We start from the raw sequence: 18,653 nt of genomic DNA on the forward strand, positions 1-18,653 counted from the left end.
GGCACCTGATCCAGCCCTACACCTTTCAGTTTAGTTCAGTTATATAATTAGGATGTCAACATCATTTGAACTGGGGATCAAAACATTACGATGAAACAAATGCAGAGAATGAGCATTTTATACTACTAACTCGGAAACAGACTTTTATTTAGTTACTGTGTTATGTGAAATATGTAGCGTAAAGTTTCAACAAAATAACTATCAGAGAATGTTTTTCCCTAAAGCCCGACCTTCATAACCATGCCAGGAACATTCCCTGAAGGTTCCTGTTGCTGGGAAGCCTTTTGTGTCATTGATGTATTTTTATATTCAAATGCCTAAATGATCAACAATATTCTGTGACTGTGCCGTTACAGAATTTAAGAGAGAATTTAGACACAATCATTCATACTCAGAGGTATTCTTGTAGGCCTCCATCTCAAACACACTTTATTTTGTAAGGTGTCACCGGAAGTTCTTTTCCTTTCCCCTGCTGTGGGCTCCTACGGCTACTGTGTTTCAATAACGTCACAGCGGTGCATGTTGACTGTGTGGTCCAGGTTGTAGCGATAGAGCCTTGGGCACACACAGCTAAGGCTTTCCTTCCGAGGAAGGTGAAGCTGCGCACGCTCAGTCGTGCGTGTGCAGTCAGATTCTGAAGCGTATTCTGACTCCAAGGCGTCTACGTTGATGACGTAAGAGTGGTTATTTGTTCGGAACCAGCGTAGGAATGGGCATCGTGTAGAGTCATGAGCGTGCCGTTCGGGAGGAACGGGTTAGTCGGGCTGGCTGTCGGGGCCACGGCCGGTTTGGGCTTGATTGCCTTCTTAGTTTACAGGCAGATCAGCAGGAGGAGGTCCCAGAGCCTTGTGCTGGAGTCTCGGCCAGCGGCCCGGCTATTCATCGGGGAGGATGGAGGAGCGCTGCTGGGGGACACACTGGATGCCCAGGGTAGGCTAGCACTGACCTCAGCTGGCCAGGATAACCATGAGCTACATGGTTGCCATGGATTCAATTTAACATGGCAACGTCACTGAATATTTAGTATCACGTCCTTCCTATCGCCGTGATGGCCAGGCTAGTGTTTGTTCCAGAAAGGGACGTCTCCATTTTTCAGGATGCTCTATGTGTAGGACCTTTAAGGAGACTGCAGTCAACAGGTTTTCTGATATATATATATATATATATATATATATATATATATATATATATATATATATATATATAATGTTCTTTCTGGGTCAGAATGGCCTGATGTTATTCATGAGAGTGGATATGTTGGATACACTGTAAGAACTCATTTATAATAGTTTAAAGAAAGGCAACCGTTTCCGGCCAAACACTTTTGGATATATTGACCAGAGTCTGACTTGAGACTGGCTTTTATTTCCATGTATTCAAGTGTAAAACAAATCATAGCACGTCTCCTTTTCAGACTGACATTTTAAAAATAAGATTTACATCATTGTTTTAAACTGATTAATAGGTTAACTGTACCTGTATATTAAGTTGTAATGCCTTTTGTGCTGACTAAAATCTCCCAGTGGGGGTATTCCAGATAGACCAGGCCACAAGTATCATTGTCACTGCAACCTGGAGGCAGGTTGGAGATATGGGTACAGTACTTATTAAATTGAAACAAGTAACTCCTGTCTCCGTCTTCAGAGATGGAGGCCCAGCAGCAGGCTCTGGCAGCAGTGGAGGCTGTGGTTCAGGGACTTTCCCCAGAGCAGCAACTGGAGCTCAGAAACCAGCTGGACCAAGTGCTAAACTGCGTGGCGTCTCTACGTTCAGAGGTAGCTGAGCTCAGGGGAGGTCTACAGGACATTGCCTGGCAGATCATTCAGGATGTCAAGTGAGTTGAACTATGGTGAGCTACATAGAATCTGTGCAACTGTGCAGAGGTCTTGTGTCACCCCTCAGTTCTTTACTGGGCCATAGTCAGTAGGCAGCTTTCTGTCATCTCTTTAAGTAGTCTTCAGGAACAGCACTCCTAGCTTCTTGAAGGACAAAACTCTTCTTTGTGTGGACGATTCCACACTGCTTCAATAATATTGAGGTAGGGCTCTGAGGAGGCCCATCCATGACTGATAGTTCTCCACTGCATGTTTTTGTATCCAAGTATGCTTTTACTGCATTGTCAGTGGTTTTCCAAGCAGACACTTTCAGATGACACTGGATCAAGAATCCAAATCCTCCATCTACTAACTGTTTAGTGTGTTTCACGTTGTGTTATCTTTGATATTTTCATCGATTTGAGTAAAGTAATGGAACAAATAATGTGTTTTTGTTTTTTGCATCAAACTTGGTTCTTTGCTAAGTCATCTGTACATGTGAGACAACACTGGTTCATCCCTCAAGTTAGGTTTCTTTTTATGCTTTAATGATTCATTTTTCAGAGTACAGAAGCTTAACAAACAAATAAACAGGATCTGCAAAGCTGGAGAACAAGACTGCTTTAAAAAAGACAAAGTCTGGAAGTCAAATGTATTGAAACGAGGACCGGCTCAAAACCTTTGCACAGTAATGTATCAGTTTGGAATAAAAAATCCTCAAAACAAAGATTAATAATTTGGGATGTGGTTGAGATCATGTGGTAGTAAATGGACCCTGGAAATCTTCAGTCTTAGTAAACACTGTTCCAAAATGTGTCTTGATGCATGCACAATCATCCAGGTATGTAAATCCCAAAAGGTGGATTCTGTTCAGCTGTGGGTCCCGTTTTCAGTGGGAGAAACGTCTCGTCACTCACTGTTTATAAGGTTGGAAACCTGCACTCAGCTGAGACTGGAAACGCCACGTGCAGGTGGACAGAATCAACCCAAAGTTTGCGTTTTTCTCGTTCCAGTTGGATTTCCCATCTGCACAAATACATATATGGGTTTCAGTTTCAAAAAAGTAATTTAGGTGCATCACATTGTTAAGTGTGCATATCAGGGGGCTGAGTGCTTATATGAGAACTGTTTGGGCTGTTTGGGTAATGATCCTCCTCCCATTCAGAAAGGGAGTGGAGGACAGCCAGCGTGTACGGCGGCGGCGTCATGCGGTCCACAGAGAGCGTACCGACTCGTCCAGCTCTACCTACTTCACTGCCAGCCAGGGCATGGCCAGCACCTGTGGAGAGACCAGTGAAGGGGGGTATGTCATTGGCTCAGCACAGTATGCTTTACTTGTTTTTGACAAATTCTTACATTATGCATCAGGTGTTTTGTACACAGACCTTCACTGGGAGCAGCAGGATATTTCCCAGAGGCCTGTGTGAACTTTGATTTTGATCAGCAAGTAGTTTATGGGCATCGGGCATGACTGTTTCAACTACAGACACTGTGTTCTCTTCCTGTCTCTGCACAGCAAAGATCCATAGATATGCTGTTTCTCTGCAAGGCAGGCAGTGCGACCTAGGTAACATAAGTCACATGACAAGAAAACAGAAACCCTTCAGTCTGTAAACACTAAGAAGCTCACTGTGTTTCAGTCCCCGTTTGAAAAGGAAATGATATATGTTCTGCTTGTTTTCACTCGAACATTATTAAGGTAAAGGCTCATTATTTTTATTTATGCGCGTGTTAATGGATTTTCACCAGGGAGCCATAGCCTGGTTACAGACATGCCTGTAGACATCTGAAAGTGTAAGAAGGATCTTAAATGATGGTTAATGTAGTTAGCAGCTTACCATGAAGACTGCCCTCAGCTTTACACCAGACTCTGTTCAGCTGTAGGCTGCAGCGAAAGGACTTGAAAGAGGACAGCTGAATAAGATCTTCTGGATAAACCATGTGATAAAATGTCTCTGAGGGGTACTCTACAAACAAAGGTCAACATAGCCAGGCTTGCTTTGTGTTAGCTGGCTCAACAAAACCTAAAACCTCTGTTAAATATAGCAGGTGTCACAACAGTGGTCATGAACTGTCTCAGTGAAATTGGGCTTTCTGAGGCTCATGTAACTCTTCTTCCACATTAAATGATCCCTCCGAGTGTCACCTACTCCAATCAGAGATGTTGCCTGGTGATGGTGATGCGATAGTGATGAAAAATCTCTAAAGCAATTAAAATGCGTTGAAAATCTGGCAAGAGATGAATGCTGCAGAAAATCATTAATCTGGTGATTTCTGAGTGGTAAAATAAATATTTTAATTCCAGTTTACAGAAGCCTGATAAAGAAGACATGGAAATCACTGAAGTTTGGCGTAGATCACAGTGAAATGAATGGGATTCATTGAACATGTGTTCTGTGTTGTTGCAGCTGCAGTTCCAGCAGAGTAAAAGAGGCTGATCAGCAGATTAGAATCGTATATCACAACAGGTTATTTAGAAAATGCATGAATAAGTAATACAGGAGGAGCTCATGGAGCCACGAGGAGTTCCTGGCTCAATGCTGAGCTCCATTCAGTGGTTTTAGTCAGGTACGACTAAAACCTGCATAGACACAGAGACTCTTTACTTAAAACCACTTAAAACATGCTGCAAGTTCAATCAGAATCAGTGAAAACACGGTGCTTCCAGACGATTTTAAATCCAAACTCTGAACAGAAACTTGCTCCTCTCCATGTTAGTGTTTAGCCAAAGTTACCATGGTGATTGAACCAGGTAAAACAGCCACTTTCATGACACAGAAAACTTGACACAGCTCACTAAGCCAATAATCTGGCTTTGTAGTACGCTGCTTTAGTCAGGCAAGGATTCAAGTGTGTGGCTTTTTAAATGGGTTCGTTTGCAGGCGTCATAAGCTTATTGCTGTTAATTTGTAAGACAATTAGAGATGCTAACTCTCACTGGAGTCTCCAGCTCGTATCTTAAACAGTGTTGTGTTCTTTTCCAGAATGGGACTAATTCATCAAACTATTATTACTGTTCAGGTTTTTGATGCAGCGTTTGGTTCATGCTAACGAGGCAGCATGGTCCCTTTTCTGTGTTTCCCTATGTGAAGACAGGCTCGCACGTTAAGGGGTTCTCAGGGTCTCCTGTCAGCTGGCTGCCATTCATTGACAGCCAGCTGACAATGACAGGAAACAGGAAGGTCGGCAGCATTGACCTTTCAAAATAAAATATAGACTTTCAATGTTTGGAATAACACATACCGCAACCTGATCACCTCTGATTGGAACAGTGACAGAAATGTCAGAGACTTATATTTCAGAACGTGCTGTGAAACAAAAACTATCTACAGAAATAGTGAATACATAAAACCTGGATGAAACCCTTGAGAACATATTTATAGTCACCAAATAAATATGAGGTGGTCTTCGCTGTATCCCAGGTACTCCACGGCATATGCTGAATCAGACTACACTGATCGTGACACGGACAGAGAGGAGGGTGAGCAGGAGCCTGAGCAAGAGTCTGAGGATGAGGACAGGAGCTGTGCCACAGTCCTTACCCTCCGCCAGGATGTCTCCCAAGAGGAAGAGCTGGAAGAGAGGGGGCTGGAGGAGGAGGAGGAGGAGGAGCTAATGAGCGAGGTTCCCAGTGGGGAGCTGGCTCTCCTCCTGGCTCAGAGTGACATCCTCCACACAGGAGATGCCAGTTTAAAAGCAGAAGGCTTTCGACTACTAATGGACAACAGAGCAGAAGTGAGTAACAGGATGCTTGTTGGTGGTCACATGACAAGAAGCTAATGATGCGTGTAATGACCATTAACGGTGATTTGATATGAGTGTTGTTTGTGGAAATGGGTCATTGCAAAGAGCAGATGTAGAAGAATAAATATATCAAGTGAACCAATGAAAATTCAAATCAAATAATGGTCTCAAAGGGAAAAGGCACTGCTCATATCTTAAATAAAATTAAAATAAAATATACATGTATGAAAACTATGGAACACTTTGGAATTTTATAGCAAAAAAATGTGTTCCGATCTTCGCCCGAGTCAGAACCACAGACAAACACAGTCTGACTGAGCTCGTACTCAAGTGCTTCACAACAAAAATATCAGAGTATTAAAAAAGAAAGAGTTAACTAAATGTATGTCTCAAAGGTGAGTTTTTAGTTATTTCTTAAAAGAGACCAGTCAGTCAACAGATCTCAAGCTCAGAGGGAGAGAGCTTCAGTTTCTGGAACCAGCGTGACAAAAAGCTCTGTCACCGTCAGCTTTAATCCTCGTATGACCACAACGAGTAGGCCCCACATTACATGACCTCAGCGACCTGCTGGAAACGTGTGTCTGTAAAAGTTCACTGATGTAAGCTTTTCCCTTTTTTTCCCTCTTTTTGGGTCTGCAGTATGGAGACAGCAGGGAGTTTCTATGGCGACTGGCTCGAGCCTACAGGGATATGTATGACTCCACTGAAGACAAACAGGAGAAGAATACCTATGCACAGCAGGGTAATGGACAAACACATACTGTTACTGCACCTTACAAAAAGCTTCAAATACTATTAGTGAGGAATCTCTGAAGTTTGGCTCTTTGGGCTAAATGTCCTTATTCTTAGATTCTATCTAAGCCCGAACATGACGGTTGCCACAAAGCATTTGCTGAAATGTTTCTAGTTATCAAATGAAAACAAATAAAATACTGACAACTGTCACTGGATTATTTAATGGAAACCAGAGGATTCTAAGGCGAGTTCTGAAGCCTCTGCGCTGCTGTCCCATTAATTTGTTGTACAGTATTACAGAGCCTCTCATACCGATATCCATCCATCCATCCATCTTCATCCGCTTTATCCGAGGCCGGGTCGCGGGGGCAGCAGCCTAAGCAGAGAGGCCCAGACCTCCCTCTCCCCAGCCACCTCCTCCAGCTTATCCGGGGGAACACCAAGGCGTTCCCAGGCCAGCCGAGAGATATAATCTCTCCAGCGTGTCCTGGGTCTGCCCCGGGGCCTCCTCCCGGTGGGACATGCCCGGAACACCTCACCTAGGAGGTGCCCAGGAGGCATCCTTGTCAGATGCCCGAACCACCTTAGCTGGCTCCTTTCGATGTGGAGCAGCAGCGGCTCTACTCTGAGCCCCTCCCGGATGGCCGAACTTCTCACCCTATCTCTAAGGGAGAGGCCAGCCACCCTTCGGAGGAAGCTCATTTCTGCTGATGGAAACCGTGCTGCCGTATCAGACCACAACAACTACTCTTCCTGACATGCTTTCTTTGATTTTTCACAGACAGGCTGTTGTTAACCTGTGAGCTCATGTTGCAGGTCGAGATGAGGCAGAGCTGGCCCTGAAGAAGAATGGCCTGAATGCAGAGTGTCACAAATGGTAAATGGTAAATCCCTGTGAACACAGAGCTTCTAGCGAGCGCTGGGTTTGAGCTCCCATCAGAGAGCATTTGCTTTTTCTTTTTGTGGCTCCAGGTTTGCCATGCTGGCTGGACTGACCTCACAGCATGAGAGCATGCATAGCAAGCTGAAGAGTAGCTGCATATTGAAGGTAAGAAAGGCAGACCTGCTGCACGGCAGCAGTGTAGGCGTAGAGCAACTGAATTGTGATCATTATTCCCCCATCTAGGAGCATCTGGACCGAGCACTGGCTCTCAGAGATGATGACCCCATGTGTTTCTACCTGCTTGGCAGATGGTGTTATCAGGTGACTCTGAAGTTATTGCACGCACCTGCTACCATCCTGATGTCAGAGATATCTGCGTGCTTCAGTGCTTTGTCTGTGTGTCTGTAGGTAGCCACTCTGGACTGGTTGGAAAAGAAGGCAGCTGCTGCCCACTACCAGAGCACCCCCACCTCCACCCTGCATGATGCCCTTGAGAGCTTCCTCAAGGTATGAATCTCCTGACTTCTGAGTTAGTGGTAGACTGGTGACCCAAAATACATTCTCCTCGTGGCTTATGGCAATGATGTGCAGTATGTGCTGTATCTAATAAGGACACACAGGCAGTGTGAAGGAGTAGGATGGATCAGTGTAACAGACTGGCCTGTCTCAGAAATCAGTTGAATCTCATAGGCTTATAGAAGGAGCTATAATCAAAGGATGCACAGGTGCAGTACCACTGAGGGAGGATGACTCTGAACAACTCGTCTTTATTATTCACTTGCTTCAGTTCTTTAAGATGAATGTGCGACCTGGGAAATAAGAAAAGTAGATGTTGTTTGTCTCAAATCTTAGTTAGCCTCATTTTGTGTCCATTTCTGAGCAGATGTGTGACTGCACACACACACACACACACACGATGTTTGATGGATGAAATGCTTTCGTGTTAACTTGCAGGCAGAGGAGCTCAGTCCAGGTATCTCCAAGACTGTAAGACTTTACATCGCCAAGGTAATATCAGATCAGCTGATCTCACACTGTACAGTTATGATTTATGGTTCACACACATTAAAGTGCTAAAGTCCAAACTCACACCCTACAGCAGACTCTTGTGATCATCCGTCAGTGACTTTTACACGTTTGCATTCATGTGAGCTAACATGATGTCCATATTATTTTGTGAAAAATGGTAGTTAGTGAAGCTGGGACCGGAAGAGACTGAAATGTTTGTAATGCCTAAAAGACGATGATGCGAGTTAATAAGTCCCATATCTACTGACAAGTCTGTTCATTTACATCCAAAAACACTGAACTGAAAATGACAAAAGGCAGGTAATAATCACGGCACAGTTGTTGCCGTCAGGTCTTTTTCTTTGATGGTCATATCAGGAACTGTGAAACTAACTGTGGCTGGGTTTGGTTTACAGTGTCACAAAGAGCTGGGGAACATCTCCGAAGCCACAAACTGGGCTGAGCTGGCTCTGAAGATGCCTAGAAATACTGAGAATGTAAGAACACACATCCTGTCCACATTTGAATTCATAGCTGCAGCATTTTCACAACAATGCCTTTTCTATTCAAAGGATCAAGAAACATGTGAACTGGAGGCAGAGCTTCAGGACTTAACTGCCAGAAACAGCTGCGCTGCAGAAAAACTTTCCTTCATTGATGGATGAGTGTGATTTTTGTCTTCTGTCAACTTCTTTGCATCACCATGTATTCAATCTGCTATATTTAACGTTCTTCAGCACCTCCCATCTGAATTCAACAGGCATGCTGTTTGGTTTGAAAAACGACTGACTCAAGCTTGATGACTGAAACTACTAATCCTGGGACACGTGCAGAGCTTTAAGGGAAGGAGGAAGCTCTGGAATAAGACATTTCACTCTGTGGTTCTGTACTATTATGCTTGTTGTGTAAAGATTGGGCCTTCAGGTGTGATCAGGTGAAGCACACTGGCTTCTTTCAAACCTTATGGACTCCCTGGTGTAACATGTAGTTTAAAATGGACCACTTGTTGTTTGAAGTCTTTGTTGTAAGTGCATGGAGCCCTGTGTTCTCATCAGTATGAAGTTGAATATTTTTGAACTGTTTATGTTATCACATGTCCATTTTGCAGTGTCTGCTGTTGGAGTGAGACAAAAAGTCTCAGTACTCAGAGACGTTAATATGCACTGTGTGAAATGCAGATACTGTTTAATAAAGTTCTTTTTCCATTTATGGCAACACATTAGCTCAATCTGAAATGAAGAAAGAAAAATCTACTTGAAATACTTTACATGGAATGACTGCCGACCTCTCCTGCATCCAACTCTTTATTCATGACTTATCTTTAGTCAGCTTCATGTTGGTGCAGTTATAGAATAAAAATGTCCCATCAGATCAGGAGCAGCCTACGTTTTATAGATATATACAGTTATGCGTCTGTCGCCACAGACTGTCTAGATCGTCTTTATCAAACAATTAAATAAAACGTGACAGTGTGACGAGACAAACACACGCAGATCCAGCAGGTGCGTCTCACATCCTGCTGCTTCAGTCCTTGGCATCGCCCACTCCGTCAGCATTGATGGCAAACATGGCTTCAGCCTCAGGCAAGCAGGGCGAGTCATAGATTTTACAGATCCTCGTCTCTCCTCTGCCCTTCCTCAGGTACAGGCTGTGAAGAAGAGAGCATTGTTAGAGTGTCATCTTCCTGTGGTGACATCATACTGCCATCGTGAATAAAAACACACCGTGTGGTGGAGGCGTGGGCCAGAATGTTGCCGCCGATTGGTTTCTTAGGATCTGCAGAAAACATGGCTGCTCCATCCACTTGTGCTACCACTTGGTTGGTTATCACCACAGCAACGCCAAACTGTTGACAGACAACTGTTGTCTCAGATACATACATGAGTGAGGCAGCTTCAGCTCATCCATTGTAGATTTAAACACCTGTCAACAGTCACACTTTATAAACTTTGTGCACACACACACACTTCACGTGTATGTTTGTACACACAGTTCATAAAGTCTCTCATATTAAATGCCTTACCCCCAGCCCATAGCCTGGAATCATGTAACAAATAGTTACAAAACCTCGAAAAATTTCACTTTGAAGGTCGAGCACTATGCTGACAGATGCAATCTTATTTCAGTGAACTGATGAAAGGTTCAATTCAAGCCAGAATGCAGGATGTTTATCCAATTACTAGATTAATGGATGGACTAATCACTAAATTAACTGATAGCTGCACCCAAGTAATATGTTTAATGTCCCCCGTAGATATCGACAGTTAACCATGTCACACATCGCTCAAGCCTTTGACTTTATAATTCTTTTCACAAAAACTAAAAATAGTAAAATAGATTGATAACAGATCCTCACAGGACGGCTGCTGCAAACGTAATTTATAGAGTGATTCTGGATATTTAACAGAATATAAATTATTTAAAATGAGCTCAACCATACATTTAACACTAATCTGAACATTTTTACTTCTAAATAATTTTTTACATTTATTTTCATATTATTTTCCAGTTACATCAATTTATTTTACTGAGGTGTTTTCTTGCTTTTCTTCCTAAAGAGTGGTTTGAACATCTCCATATGTCTCTGCCCACTAAAAGTAATCATTTTTGGTAATACAGCATATATTTAACTATAGAAGTAGTGTTTTAAAATTTGTCAGCCATTCACAAGCGCAGAATGGTGAAAAGCTCCATGCAGAGTATAGACAGTATGTTTTTATCTGATCCAACTAAGTTCACTCAGAGATCATGCTGATTAGATTTACTCACTGAATTCCACCTTTATAACTCAGGGAATGTCTGCTTACATCATCTTAAATTCGGCTGATTAAATCCTAAACACTAAATCTACTCACAGTAGAAATTATTCCAAGTGATTTAATTCCCCACACTGCACCACTAAAACTGATCTTATGATTAAGGAAAATTAAGCTAATTTGTGTTTGGTCTTTCTTTGTAACAATTCCTCTTGATGACAAATCTTATACCATTAGAAAGCCTGTTAGTTTCCTTTGAAAGGTGCCACATTAGTAAGGAAAATGCATTCGTGGGTTGAGCAGCAGAGTTGAGCATATTGGATGCGCCTATGATACCCCAGGTGCTGACAGTCAGGTGCCTGTTAAGCAGCATGTGTGAACAGAGACCCTGTTACAGCGGATTTAGTATATATAATATTAGATCTGAATATGATTTTATTATTATATTGGGGGTGGCTGTAGCTCAGGTGGTAGAGCAGGTCACCTACTAATTGAAAGGTTGGTAGTTCGATCCTCGTGTGCTCCAGTCTGCATGCCAAATATTCTTGGGCAAGATGTGCCCCAAATACCTACTTTTTACTTTTATTATATCAGTTTAATTAGTACTTCAACTTTAACCAGTTTAGTTGACACAAGTATCTGTACATTACTGGCACCTGAGGCGATCACTGATTTGTGGAGTGTACAATTCAAACTAAAGAATCTGTCAGGGTGTGAGAGCTGACCTCGTCCGCCAGCCTGAGCAGCATACGCAGGAAACGGCCCAGGTGTCCCTGCCTGGCTGACAGCTCTCCTCTGCCCGAGTAGTCGGTTCTGTACAGAGCTGTGGCACTGTCTACTATCAGCAGAGCATACCTGACAAACACAGGGACAAATAGTGTTAGCCTGCACGTTCACACTCAGATCTTACAGTTTTTTTTATCGTATGTGTGACATGCCAATGTCAGACCCTAGTCGGGCATAAAAACCTTTATGATACATCAATTATGAAACGACTCAAACAAGATCATGCTTTTCACAGAGTACATGAAAAAAACTCTTTAGTCAGTTTCCTTTAATAAAAAGACAAACCAGCTAAGATGGGCTGTGCTGTATGATGATACCCTATTAAAATGTCTATCATTTATTTTGTGGTGTTGCAAAACAGCGTTTACTGCAAGATGACAGTTTGCAATAGTCACCACCAGCGAAAACAAATGGGGACTGTTACTAAACGGGGTTGTACCTGCGGCGCACCATAGAATAAAGTCACGGAGAAAATGGCAGCCATTACAATTTTATACATTGGTTGACAAGACTTGACAAGTCGGGTTCCCTCACTTATATCACGAGTGTTGGTCCAACACTCACTGTGACAACAGATAAGCAAGCCGTACAACGCATCCTTGTATGAGCTGAACGGTGCACTTCATCAGAGACTGCACACTCTGACGTTTGCACACAGGCTGGTTTTCTGACAACCGTACAGGAGCAATGATGATAGTGATACACACTGGCTGCCTCTCCTAAGGCCAATATTCATTTCATTTTTGAATATTTCAATTAAATGTAAAAAAGAAAACAGTATTATTGTTTATTAGTATAAAGTATGAATTGAATTTACAAAGAAAGGCACTATATTATGACACAGATCTTTATTGTCAGGATAAGAATTTACGTCGTTACTTCTACAATCATTGGAAAATAATAACTTTCTCAGCATTTTTCTCATTTTTAAATCTGACTAATGTTTAAGAAATGACTGAGAAGCAATTTCATTTCTCGAGTCAGTCCAAACGCACCATCACAGCTAGGGTTAACTAAAACTCAAAATTGAATTCAGAAATTCATTTGAGCTGATGGACAAACATGAAGATATTCCACGTTGAAACCATTATACAATATAGGCTCTGTGCATCTTACATCCAGTTTTCAGTCGTACTGTGGAGCCAAGTTTCCACATGTCCTCTCACTGCACTTCCTAGGTTTTGGTTAAGTGAAATTAGGCAATAAATAAATAAATAAATATAAATAACTATCCTTCAATGATTCACCTGAACACTTCTACACGGTCCGTAGGTTTGTGACTAACCTGGACTCCGCCATCATTGCAGAAGCTTGATAGAGCAGCTGAGTCTGGTGGTCTGTGTTGAAGGCTCGGGCATAGGCCACGTTATCCAAAACGTCACTGCCTACCAGCCCGTACCTGACAGCACAGACAGACAACACATACAGCTCCAATAAGAGAAATAAAATCAACAACATGGAAATAAATGACGGGTTTATAGATTTTTATTCTGCGTCAGTTACTCCTTCTTTGACCTCTGAACTGAATGCTGAAAACAAAGGAGCACCATCTCACCTCTCAGCAACAGCGAGCAGTCTCTCTGGTCTGAAGGTTCCTTCTGTGTCGATGTACATGGCTTTGCCTTCTCCGCCTCCCTGATCGATGGGTAGCTGTGGACGGTCACCATGGTTACATCTCTCCAGATCAACAACTTATTTGTAAAGCAATCCTAAAAGTTTGAGCGCTGACACGCTGATGGATAGAAACTGGCTTTTTAACTTCTCCTGGCACCACTTAGGTTTGTTGAACACACTGTACCTGGCAGGTGACGGCGAGTGTGTGGCACAGCTGGGTTTTCCCCGTCCGAAACTCTCCAAACATCTCTGTGATGGAACCCGTCTCAATCCCACCTGTAGGAGAGCAAAAAGGTTTAAATTTGATGTGCGAGGCTGGGCCTCCCTGCTGCTGCCTGAGTTCTGATAAGTAAACAAAAAACAGCTGCATGATTTGTTGTTTTGGTTTGCAACTTTTATTTAAATGGTGGTCACGAGGAACATCCCTAGTTTAAATCTAATAAAACCAGCTTAGGGCACATAACCATCACAAGCATTGTGTTTGCTGCATAACTATGAACTGCTAATCAGGGAGATCTCCTCAATGAAGCATGAGCTACATTAGACCAACCCTGCAGGAGTTTGTCCAGCTCCTTGGAGCCTGTAGAGATCTGGATAATCTCGGCTCTCCTCTGATGGAACTCAGTAGCTGTGGTGAAGCCCATTGGCACCAGTTTGGCAGCTTCAGTCTGACGGAAAAGGTAAATGAAAGCAATTCAGTTTCATTTATACAGGGCCTAATCAAAACAACAGTGGCCTGGAGACACTTTATCTTGGAGAGTAAAGACCCCACAACGTTCAGATGACCCCCTATGAGCAAGCACTTTGTGACAGGGGAAGGCAAAACTCCCTTTTGACAGGAAAAGACTTCGAGCAGAAACACTCTCGGTGATGGGTGGCCATCTGCCGCGACCAGTTGGGGTTGAAGGGAGGAAGACGGGACAAAGAGACGTTGTGGAAGAGATCTAGAGATGAATAATAACTCATATCTAAATACAGAGAGGTGTGTATAAATATTTATTAACTCTTTTTCTTTGATTAACAGTACTGAAAGTAGCTGTACACAATGTTACCTTTGTCAGATGGTTATGACCATTTTTGAAGTTATTACTAGGTGACCTTAAAGGAATGCTTGGCTCAATGCTAAATGGTAATCTTCTAAAATAGTGAGATGTCAGTTCCTTTCCAGCTTACAGGCCATCTACTGTGAAAGTGTACACCTGAGAGTTATACCAGGGGCTCAAGATCTTCTTATCTGAAGCCCTCTCTTTAAAAGAACCCCCCCCCCCCCCCAAAAAAAAACAAAACAAACCAAAACGGAAAAAAAACAACATACACACACACGCAAACCCCCCCCCCATCAGATGTTTCTCACTGCTACATTTTTGTACCACCTTGTTCACAGCTGTTTCATTTGTGAGACCTAGCCTTAGTAGTGGTTCAGTGACCCTCTTAATGGACCACGCCCACTTGGGCTGAGCACTGATGTGCAGGTGTAGACGCAGCTCTTTGAGGAAGCGTGTCTTTGGTTTTTCCCAGTACTTTTGCCTGCAGCTTCCCACACAGCTGTGAGCCTTCTGGCTGAAGACCACGAAGAACTCCATTCCTATGATGCATTTCATATTAGAATTCCTTATTTCCTGTTTTAAAACATCCATTAAGGCCGACATGGATATTACTACTGAGTGGAAACCATGTCTTCTTTAACAGCATGCACTGATGTTCAAACCAGCAGCACTTGGAGAAAGTACAGAAGCACACTGATGTGCCCCTACAATGTATCCGTTTTATCTGTCAATCAGATATGACCATATGCAGTCTCCTCCACACAATCCCAGCTTTCACATTCCTCTGAGATACCGAATCAAACGACTGTCGTTCCTTACCAGGATCTTGTCAGCCTTGGCCTCACTGATGCCCTTGATGTTGAGCAGCTCCTTCTTGGGAGCGTAGGCCACTGCTTCAATGGTGTGGAATCCTGCATCCTCCAGCTTTTTGATGTCACTGGCACTGATTCCGCATTGCTGTGTGCAGAGGGATCAAAACCAAGAGCTAAAGCTAAATTCACAGAAAGTTTTCAAGAAGCTGGAGGGTCTCCATGATTAAAAGCCAGTTTAATTTTTGATAGAGCAGTTAAAAAACAAACAACATAGTTGAGCCATTTATGAGATATCATGCAGAGTGGGCTTTTGGCTTTTAAAGGCATTAGTAAGAAATGCAGAATTGTAGGAACAAAGTCACTGACAGTTTCATTTAACACAATATATGAGCCTGGTGAGGGACCAAGCAGTGAAGGCATAGAGGACAACAGGAGAAATGTCATTAAAAACGGGCCTTTTATAATTTTTTTTACCCGTGTCATGGGGCGGTAATTTTAGGTAGTCAATGAAATGACACAATCTGGATTCTTTAATGCCACCACTCAGTTCTGTTCTGAGCCTGATTGATATAGGATTATTAAAACCAATACCAACATCTGGTGATTTAACGATCTGATGCATCAGGATAACTTTTCCTCCACACACACATACACACACTACATGTGGTTATTTATGAATCCCTACAAACACAATAAGACCCAACTACTTAGAAATCAATGGGTTTCACTGTCACAAAAAGCTGTGGATTAACTCACTTGTGCTCTTTCCATATCAGCGGTGTTGTGTTTGTGTTAAACGGTGCAGCTGCAGAGCACCCTCTAGTGGACAGTCTATGCATTAACCACGACTCACTGAAGGGGTTTTCTACCTCCTCATCTTTACTTTTTACATTTTTATTTATCAGTCGTTATAAATGCCAATAGTGATATTTCAGCAATTATCTAATGCTGGATGACATATCAGCCCATTCTAAATCCAAGTTTCAAATACATTTAATGTTTAAAGTGCTTCTTCGGTCTTACTGACCACTTGCAGAGCTTACTGTCAGTAACACTATAGGCATACAAACTGCAGTCAGATTTTTTATTTAAAAAGGGCCAAGTTCAAAGACGGGTGGATCTTTCCATGAATCAATCAATCAGTGGTTTCCACCTGGTGCTCCAAGAATCAGCTCATTGCTCATTGTAGAAGAAGAATCAGGTCATTTACAATTACTTCAGTATATGTAATGAAGCCACCTTCCTTTACACTTTGAACGTGGTCAGTTTTGTCACATAATACTTTGAACATACCATACTCATACCATATTTTTTTTAATCCTTGCAGTCTGAGTGTGCAGGTGGATTTGAGATCCTCTGTGATCCACGCCATGATTGTTTTAAATAGCTCTGTACTTAAGGTATTAAAAATAAGGTGACCAAAATTCACCTCATACCTGAATATGACATGACAATAGAAAAGTATTAAATTGAGTTTAGACGGCAGACTAAGAGCAAGCACACTTGTCCATCTGCATTTAAGTTTAGTGAATGAAGTCATTTTTGATCACACACACTAAATGAAGCCATACTGGCCACAAAAACGACTGAAACCAATGAGCACCATCGCACCCGCCGACCTGTGGATCAGTTTCATTGGTCTTTGCAACGCATGTATCCCATCTCTTCCAACTGAATATAACAGCAGTTGGCAGTGATCTGACCAAGAGGAGCAGGGTCAGCGAACCCACAGCTCCGAGCTTCTACAGCACACAAAATCAGGTGTTACAGAAACCACAGTGCACTAAGGACGGATACGTACCTCCAATCTGGATAGAGGCTGTGGCCCGTAGTTTTCCTCCTCCTCCACCTCCACTCTGGCCTCGCTCCTCATCGCCATGATCCAAGGAGAACCAGATCGGCTCCGCTCAGATTGCTGATTGTTTGACGGTTAATACTGAAAGCTAAGCGAGAGAGCTAGCATGGAAAAGCTGATTGATACAACTATGTTTTCATGATGATCGTCACACGGCAGGTTTTTTGCTTTACCTTTTCATCTACCCTAAAACCAAACTTAGTCTTTGTTTACACATTTAAAACATCTAAGAGACTATTCCATCTACACTTACACACTGTTAATACCCAGTAAAAATGTAAAGTTTTTTTCTAACATAGTAAATCGACAAATTCACGTTAACACACTTTAGCGACAAATTCGGCCATTGTTTATGTGACCGGCAGCCCAGGCGCTGTCACCGTGGAGCTAGCACGAGCTGCCCGCGCACTCTGCTGTCACCGTTGCTGTTAGTTTTTACAGTTACTGGGCTAAAAGTGGTCCTTTCTACGCGACTTCGGCCCTTACCTTCTTGCAGCGTTCTTGTTTTCCTCAAACTCCTCGGTGTGAAGCTCCCGCGCACACATTCAGATTCAATGACGTTGTACGTAAACGGACCCAATGGGCGCGTGAAAGGAGGTCCTTGAGAGACTGGAACCGGAAGTAGGTGCGTGACCCTGCTATTACCATAGTATGGCAAACCATCTAGGCCAAAATTCGCCACTTTTTTAACGCTTCTGGTTACGAAATTACGTAGCCGTTTAATCAGTCAGAACTTGTCCCCGACTGAACGCAGTATTTTACACCAAAGAGTAGCGCCTTGAACGCCTGGGAAAAACGCCTCTTTTTCCGCCATTCAGAAGGAGCGTTTAAGGCACAACTCTCTGGCGTAAAATACGGTGTTCTGCAGGGTCAACACTTTTTTTTTTCTTTTTCACAGCCATAGGTGGCACAGTTCATGTTCATGATTTGTTTTCATATTCATGACATGTTTTAATGTTAATAGCAGCTTGTTAACACACAGCTGAACTTTGAACCTCTAAATTTGTTTCTTGTCAAGTTGTTCCCCTGCAGGAAGAGTGCTCCTTTCAGATAAAGTTATATTAATTGATCAAACTGTGTTTAAATGTCCATTTCAGCCATTAAGATGATCCATAAATACATGGATAGGTGATCATGGAGGGAAAGCTTTGGCCAGAAATCGATCCTCAAGCAGGAGGAAAGCTCCATTTCCAGAAGTAATCAGATTATTTTATTTTATAGGCCACGTGACTGTCAGAGAACCTTTGGGGAACGTTCCCTGTTTGCTAAGAGCAATACTAAAAAGGGCACTTACAGTAGTTGTGGGCTGCACAGGTTTCAGAGGGGTCTGTGGTCACAGCGTACATTAGAATGCTTTTGAATTTGAAAATGACTCTGGAAATATTAGAGTAAACAGTGTAATATGCCAATTTTAAGTGACAAGCCATCAAAAGTAAAGTGAAAAAAGTTTGCTGTGCAAATCTGAAACCTTTGATACACAACTCTGCATTTTAATTGACGCAGATGGATACCCCTCCCTGAGCAGTGGTTCTGCTCCAAGTTTCTTCCAGTTAAAAGGGAGTTTTTCCGAATGGCAAACCACAGATGAAAGACATGTTCT

The 18,653-nt window shown here is 42.6% G+C and overlaps 2 protein-coding genes and 1 long non-coding RNA gene across 4 annotated transcripts in view; 2 read left to right on the forward strand and 1 right to left on the reverse strand.

Annotated features, from left to right (window-relative positions):
- The window catches only part of LOC146502667 (uncharacterized), a 264,594-nt gene that overhangs the window by 179,589 nt on the left and 66,352 nt on the right, over positions 1-18,653 (forward strand). The gene's annotated exons all lie outside the window — the stretch shown is intronic.
- rmdn3 (regulator of microtubule dynamics 3) lies at positions 469-9,399 on the forward strand. Of its 2 annotated transcripts, none has more exons than XM_085133053.1 (12): positions 469-930; positions 1,645-1,834; positions 2,980-3,117; positions 5,237-5,549; positions 6,198-6,300; positions 7,110-7,170; positions 7,266-7,341; positions 7,420-7,497; positions 7,585-7,683; positions 8,131-8,184; positions 8,601-8,681; positions 8,757-9,399. In XM_085133053.1, the coding sequence occupies exons 1-12, from the start codon at positions 729-731 to the stop codon at positions 8,847-8,849; spliced, it is 1,488 nt and encodes a 495-aa protein (XP_084989179.1). In that variant the 5' UTR covers positions 469-728; the 3' UTR covers positions 8,850-9,399. The 2 variants fall into 2 exon arrangements, with proteins under 2 accessions (XP_084989179.1, XP_084989180.1); XM_085133054.1 differs by lacking the exon at positions 469-930 and adding an exon at positions 937-1,139.
- On the reverse strand, positions 9,353-17,716 carry LOC146502675 (DNA repair protein RAD51 homolog B). Its single transcript, XM_085133055.1, has 10 exons — positions 17,540-17,716; positions 17,000-17,141; positions 15,206-15,343; positions 13,891-14,008; positions 13,525-13,616; positions 13,282-13,376; positions 13,012-13,125; positions 11,666-11,795; positions 9,909-10,030; positions 9,353-9,832 (listed from the first exon to the last, which is right to left on the reverse strand). The coding sequence occupies exons 2-10, from the start codon at positions 17,075-17,077 to the stop codon at positions 9,709-9,711; spliced, it is 1,011 nt and encodes a 336-aa protein (XP_084989181.1). The 5' UTR covers positions 17,078-17,141; positions 17,540-17,716; the 3' UTR covers positions 9,353-9,708.

This window comes from Neolamprologus multifasciatus, chromosome 15, assembly GCF_963576455.1.
Source record: "Neolamprologus multifasciatus chromosome 15, fNeoMul1.2, whole genome shotgun sequence".
Classification (NCBI taxonomy): domain Eukaryota; kingdom Metazoa; phylum Chordata; class Actinopteri; order Cichliformes; family Cichlidae; genus Neolamprologus; species Neolamprologus multifasciatus.

What these genes read in the sequence shown, in the direction of transcription:
- LOC146502675 (XM_085133055.1), bottom strand. Translation starts at nt 17,077, where the DNA reads ATGGCGATGAGGAGCGAGGCCAGAGTGGAGGTGGAGGAGGAGGAAAAC. An exon ending in GCTGGACAAACTCCTGCAGG is followed by an intron (nt 13,617 to 13,890) that starts GTTGGTCTAATG and finishes GCTCTCCTACAG; the next exon opens with GTGGGATTGAGACGGGTTCC. An exon ending in CTGCTCGCTGTTGCTGAGAG is followed by an intron (nt 13,126 to 13,281) that starts GTGAGATGGTGC and finishes CTGTGCTGTCAG; the next exon opens with GTACGGGCTGGTAGGCAGTG.
- rmdn3 (XM_085133053.1), top strand. Translation starts at nt 729, where the DNA reads ATGAGCGTGCCGTTCGGGAGGAACGGGTTAGTCGGGCTGGCTGTCGGG. An exon ending in GAATACCTATGCACAGCAGG is followed by an intron (nt 6,301 to 7,109) that starts GTAATGGACAAA and finishes CTCATGTTGCAG; the next exon opens with GTCGAGATGAGGCAGAGCTG. An exon ending in CCCTTGAGAGCTTCCTCAAG is followed by an intron (nt 7,684 to 8,130) that starts GTATGAATCTCC and finishes GTTAACTTGCAG; the next exon opens with GCAGAGGAGCTCAGTCCAGG.